At 67.1% G+C, this 5,500-nt stretch overlaps 2 protein-coding genes across 2 annotated transcripts in view; one reads left to right on the top strand and one right to left on the bottom strand.

Annotated features, from left to right (window-relative positions):
* SLC5A5 (solute carrier family 5 (sodium/iodide cotransporter), member 5) overlaps positions 1 to 442 on the bottom strand; it is a 12,722-nt gene extending 12,280 nt beyond the window's left edge. Inside the window, exon 1 of the mRNA XM_014955553.1 lies at positions 401 to 442. Within this exon, the coding sequence (XP_014811039.1) occupies positions 401 to 442 (42 nt within the window). The remainder of the gene's footprint in view (positions 1 to 400) is intronic.
* Positions 443 to 979: 537 nt separating this feature from the next.
* Positions 980 to 5,500, top strand: part of JAK3 (Janus kinase 3) — a 22,578-nt gene continuing 18,057 nt past the window's right edge. The window contains exons 1-10 of the mRNA XM_014955551.1: positions 980 to 1,092; positions 1,498 to 1,710; positions 2,685 to 2,808; positions 2,912 to 3,023; positions 3,639 to 3,784; positions 3,882 to 4,164; positions 4,252 to 4,374; positions 4,465 to 4,622; positions 4,881 to 4,992; positions 5,278 to 5,493. Coding sequence (XP_014811037.1) covers positions 1,506 to 1,710; positions 2,685 to 2,808; positions 2,912 to 3,023; positions 3,639 to 3,784; positions 3,882 to 4,164; positions 4,252 to 4,374; positions 4,465 to 4,622; positions 4,881 to 4,992; positions 5,278 to 5,493 — 1,479 coding nt within the window. The 5' untranslated portion in view covers positions 980 to 1,092; positions 1,498 to 1,505. The remainder of the gene's footprint in view (positions 1,093 to 1,497; positions 1,711 to 2,684; positions 2,809 to 2,911; positions 3,024 to 3,638; positions 3,785 to 3,881; positions 4,165 to 4,251; positions 4,375 to 4,464; positions 4,623 to 4,880; positions 4,993 to 5,277; positions 5,494 to 5,500) is intronic.

Raw genomic sequence — 5,500 nt, 5'->3', positions numbered from 1 at the left:
TGAGCCCCGACGAGGGAACCGAGCCGCCGCGGGGGCACCGGCATCACCGAGGGCAAGAGGAGGGTCCCTGGTCCCCGGGGTCTGGCTCTGGCCATCGTGGCCTTGTCCCCAACACCCACCCTGGGGATAGGACCCCCCCCCTTCCCTGCCTCGCCCCCCAACTTTGCCTCCACGTCGAGCTGCCTGAAAAAAGCAGCAGAAAGGGGAAAAAAACAACTCAGCGGCGGCTGCTGGGCCCGGCCACATCCGTCGGGGGTGCGTGCGATGCCACACGGCACCGGGGCCAGGCACGGCAGCCCCGACGGCACCACGACACCGGCCCCTCGCCCCACACGGTGGGGTGGGACAGGACGGGGCGGGGGTTCCCCAGCAGAGCATCCCCCACCCCCCCGGTACCCACCGCACCCGGAGGCGGCGGGACCAGCGCGGTGCCCGGGTCCATTTGGGGTGCCCACCACCAAGTGGGGGTGCCCGAAACTCCCTGCCCCTTCACCCTCCGGCTGGTCTTTGCACCCCGGGGGGGGCTCCTCTCTGCCCCCTCACCCTGTGCCCCCTCCCTTGCCAGGAAGCCACCCGCTGCGGAGGCTGCGAGCAGGAAGGAAGTCACCGAGGGGATTTTTTTTTGACTCTCTCCTTCACTCGCAGGCTCCGAGCAGCCACCTACGCACCCCAGGAACCCCGACCCCCTGGCACAGCCCTGCCCGGGACCCCCTCCCTCGGGGGGCCGGAGGACACGGGCGCTGGCACGGCAGCAGGTACCGCACCGGCACGGGGGGGGGGCTTCTTAGGGTCCAGCCACCCCAGCCACCCGAAACTCCCTGCCCCTTCACCCTCCGGCTGGTCTTTGCACCCCGGGGGGGGCTCCTCTCTGCCCCCTCACCCTGTGCCCCCTCCCTTGCCAGGAAGCCACCCGCTGCGGAGGCTGCGAGCAGGAAGGAAGTCACCGAGGGGATTTTTTTTTGACTCTCTCCTTCACTCGCAGGCTCCGAGCAGCCACCTACGCACCCCAGGAACCCCGACCCCCTGGCACAGCCCTGCCTGGGACCCCCTCCCTCGGGGGGCCAGAGGACACGGGCGCTGGCACGGCAGCAGGTACCGCACCGGCACGGGGGGGTCTTCTCGGGGTCCGGCCACCCCAGCCGGGCACGGGGATGGAGCCGAGTCCTCCAGGCCCCACAGCTGGGAGTGATGTGGGGCCTGGAGCCAGCTGGTGGGGAGGAGTGGCCATGGGGCAAGCTTTGAGGGGGGTGGGTGCATCCACAAGCCTGGAGAGAGCGTTGTGTGCCTCAGTTTCCCCTTCCTCCTTCCCAAAACGGGCTGACCCCAGCCCTGGAGATGCTGCCAGTTTGGCTGCGGGGTTTTACCCCGGGGAGGGGATGATGCCAAGGGAAATATGTAGGGAAAGGCACGTGTGGAGCAAGGTCCTTGACTTTGGGGGGGTCACACTGGAGCGAGGGGGGGGACAGTCCCCAGTACTGAGCCTCCCCATCTTTGCAGCCCCCGCCATGGCCCCGCTGGGCGAGGACACCCCGCTGATCGGGGAGCGCTCCTGCAGCCTCTCCTCCACGGAGACCGGCACCCTCCAGGTGTACCTGTACCACTGGGCACCCAGCCCCCGCAGCCCCCCCGGCACCGCCGCCGGCATCCTCACCTTCACCTTCGGAGAGTACACGGCCGAGGAGCTCTGTGTCCGCGCTGCCAAAGCCTGCGGTGAGCATCATCCCCCCAGCACCGGGGGGGTCAGGGTGCCAGCCATGGGCTTGGGGTACTGGCCGTGGGCTGGGGGGACCAGCCATGGGCTTGGGGTACTGTCTGTGGGCTTGGGGTACCAGCCATGAGCTCAGGGTACCAGTCATGGGCTTGGGGTACTGTCTGTGGGCTTGGGGTACCAGCCATGGGCTTGGGGTACTGGCCGTGGGCTGGGGGGACCAGCCATGGGCTTGGGGTACTGTCTGGGGGTTTGGGGTACCAGCCACGGGCTTGGGGTTGTGGGCTTGGGGTACCAGCCATGGGCTTGGGGTACTGTCTGTGGGCTTGGGGTACCAGCCTGAGCTCAGGGTACCAGCCATGGACTTGGGGTACTGTCTGTGGGTTCAGGGTACCAGCCATGGGCTTGGGGTATTGTCTGTGGGTTCAGGGTACCAACCATGGGCTTGGGTTGTGGGCTTGGGGTACCAGCCATGGGCTTGGAGTACAGGCTGTTGGGCTCAGGATACCAGTGATGGGCTTGGGGTACCAACCATGGGCTTGAGGTACCAGCCATGAGCTCAGGGCACTGGCCATGGGCTTGGGGTACGGGCTGTTGGGCTTGGGGTACCACTGATGGGCTTGGGGTACAGGCTGTGGGCTTGGGGTACCAACCATGGGCTTGGGATACCAGCCATGGGCTTGGGGTACTGTCTGTGGGTTCGGGGTACCAGCCATGGGCTTGGGTTGTGGGCTTGGGGTACCAGCCATGAGCTCAGGGCACTGGCTGTGGGCTCAGGGTACCAGCCATGGGCTTGGGGTACCAACCATGGACTCGGGGTACCAGGTGTGGGCTTGGGGTACCAGCCATGGGCTCAGGGTACCAGCCATGGGTTTGGGGTACTGGCCATGGGCTTGTGGTACCAGCCACGGGCTGGGGGTATCAGCTGTGCCCATCCTTGTCATGGGGGGGGTCACTGCACCGTTGCCACCCCCAGGCGTGCTGCCCGTCTGCCACCCGCTCTTCGCCCTGGCCACCGAGGATCTCAGCTGCTGGTTCCCCCCCAACCACCTCTTCACCGTGGATGACTCCTGCAGCCAGGTGCTGGTGTACAGGATCAGGTACGGCCCCGGCCCTGCTCCCTGGGGAGTCTCTGATGGCTGATAGGGGTTGTGCGCTATGGGGGGGGCCCTGGCGCTGAGCCCCCTCCGCTCTCCCCATCAGGTTCTTCTTCCCCAACTGGTGTGGGCTGGGACAGTCCCACCGCTTCCAGCTGCTGAACGACCGGGCCAGCCCCGTCCTGGACTACCCCGTTATCGATTACCTTTTTGCCCAGGTGAGCCTTGCCAGGCTGGCATCTCCGTTCCCCAACACCTGGGGACGAAGGTGGGGGGTCCCATGTGGCTTCTCGGGTGTGTGGTACGTGTCAACCTCAGTGCAGCGATGGCCTTCACCACCCTGGGCCGTGCCACCCTCCTCCTCCTCCTCCAGCACCCACTGGCCCTTGGCCACGACGCCTCTGGGATGGGGGTCCTGCTGCCCAGCTTGGCTGGAGCTGTTTTTTGGGCATCCCATGCTGGGCATGGGGCACCCCAGTTTGCTGAGTTGGGGGTCACCATGTCCCCTGGGTGGTGGTGCATGGCCCAGGGATGGAGCCAGCTCCGCTGTCCCCCAGGCAGCAGGAGGAAGCCAGCACCCAGAGCAGAATGTGACTCCTATGGGGCTGGAGCCACCCTATAGCCAGCCCAGCGTGATGGGGGGGTCAGCAGGGACCACCCTAGAAGCTCTGATTAGTTGGGGGGGACGGACTGGGGGGCTTGGGGTGCATGGGGGGTTCTCCTGGCCGGAGCATCCCCAGGAGGGAGATGCACCCAGTTTGGGGGAGCGAGGGGCTGGTGTGTGGAGATCTCCCCCCACCCCCCCTCAACCCAGCCCCTTGTACCCTCCCCAGTCCCGCAGCGATTTCATCGGGGGGCGCGTGGCGGTGGCGCTGAGCCTGCCCAGGCAGGAGGAGTGTCTGAGCCTGGCCGTGCTGGACATGCTGCGCATCGCCAAGGAGAAGAGGCAGAGCCCGGACGAGGTCTTCAGCCACGTCAGGTGAGCAGGGTCGGGGCCATGGGAGCTGCCTGGAGGGGGGAACACTCCAGAGTCCCCCCCAGGACACCCCCTCACCGACCCCCTGCCTCCCCGGCAGCTACAAATCCTGCATCCCCGAGCCGCTGCGGTGCCAGATCCAGCAGCACAGTTTCCTCACCCGCAAGCGCATCCGTCGCCGCATCAGCAAATCCCTGCGGAAGATCGGGGGCTGCCAGACGGACGGACGGTACCTCAAGCTCAAGTACCTGCTGGACCTGGAGCGGCTGCAGCGGCGCTGGGCAGAGGAGAGTTTCCACGTGCGTTCACCAAACTCCGGCACCGACATCGTCATCCACGTGGCTGGAGAGAGCGGGGTCTCCTGGAGCTGCCTGGGCTCCGAGGTGCGGGCAGGGGGCTGCAGCGGGGTGTTGGGGGGGTGATGTGGAGGTCGGTCCCCATGGTGTGTCCCCCCCCCCGACCTTCTCCAGAGTCGCCAGCACTTCTGCGACTTCCCCGACATCGCCGACATCAGCATCAAGCAGGCCAGCAGGGAGGGCAGCCCCGTGGAGAACCGCGTCGTCACCCTCACCAAGACCGACAACAGGGTGCTGGTGAGCCTTGGGGGTAGTGGGGGGAAGCCTGGTGGGGTTGTGGGGGGGTTTTGATGTTAGGGTTGACCCCCCCCACCTGCCTGGCTGCAGGAGGTGGAGTTCCCCACGCTGCAGGAAGCCCGCTCCTTCGTGGCTCTCATCGATGGCTACTACCGCCTGACGGCAGATGCCCACCACTACTTCTGCAAGGAGGTGGCCCCCCCACGGCTCCTGGAGGATGTGGAAAACCAGTGCCACGGGCCCATCAGGTGGGTGCTGGGACCCCCCATCCCCTCCCCTCCCTCATCACCCCCAACCCACAGGCACTGGGGAGGGGGGAGAAATCACTCAGGTGGGAGGCACAAAAGTGGGGAGCACTGGGCAGGTGATGCCCAAACCACCCCAGTGCTCGCCAGGTTTGGGGACACCGTGGCAGAGGGATGAGCTGCATGGAGGTGTGGGTGTCCTTGGGGTGTCCCCGAGGGGGGAGCAGGCTGTGCCGGACCCCAGCCCTGCCCCCTTTGCAGCTCCGAGTTTGCGGTGAACAAGCTGAAGGCGGCGGGGAGCCGGCCGGGGCTGTACCTGCTGCGGCGCAGCCCGCAGGACTTCGACAGCTACCTGCTGACCGTCTGCGCTGAGGTGAGACTGGCACCACCACTGGCACCACCACTGGCACCACCACTGGGACCACCACTGGGACCACCACCAGCTGGGGACCAGGGTGCCAGCACCGCACGGCATCGCCCTGGGTGCCACCAGCATCACTGGGGAGGGAAACACAGGGCTGAGACCTGGTGCTCGCAGGGATGATGCCACCAGTGCCAGCCCTTGGGGGCAGGCACAGCCCCGGGGCTGCCCTGTGGGGACCTGCAGGGCGGGAGGGATTTTGGGGGGGATTCCTTGAACCTGACTCTCTCCCCGCAGACCCGCTCCGGCCAGGATTACAAGCGCTGCCTGATCCGCCGGGATGAGGACGGGAACTTCTGGCTCTCGGGGGTGTCCCGGCGGTTCTGCAGCCTCAGGGAGCTGCTGGGCACCTACGGGCACTGGGGGCTGCAGGCAGAGGGTGCCCGCATGCGCCTGGCTGCCTGCTGCCCCCCCCTGCCCAAAGGTGATGCCGGGGCACTGTGCCGGGGGATGGCGGGGG

This window comes from Calidris pugnax, unplaced genomic scaffold (assembly GCF_001431845.1).
Source record: "Calidris pugnax isolate Ruff unplaced genomic scaffold, ASM143184v1 scaffold285, whole genome shotgun sequence".
NCBI classification, from domain to species: Eukaryota; Metazoa; Chordata; class Aves; order Charadriiformes; family Scolopacidae; genus Calidris; species Calidris pugnax.
The sequence above is the reverse complement of the archived record's forward strand: the minus strand, read 5'-3'. Positions and strand labels throughout refer to the sequence as shown.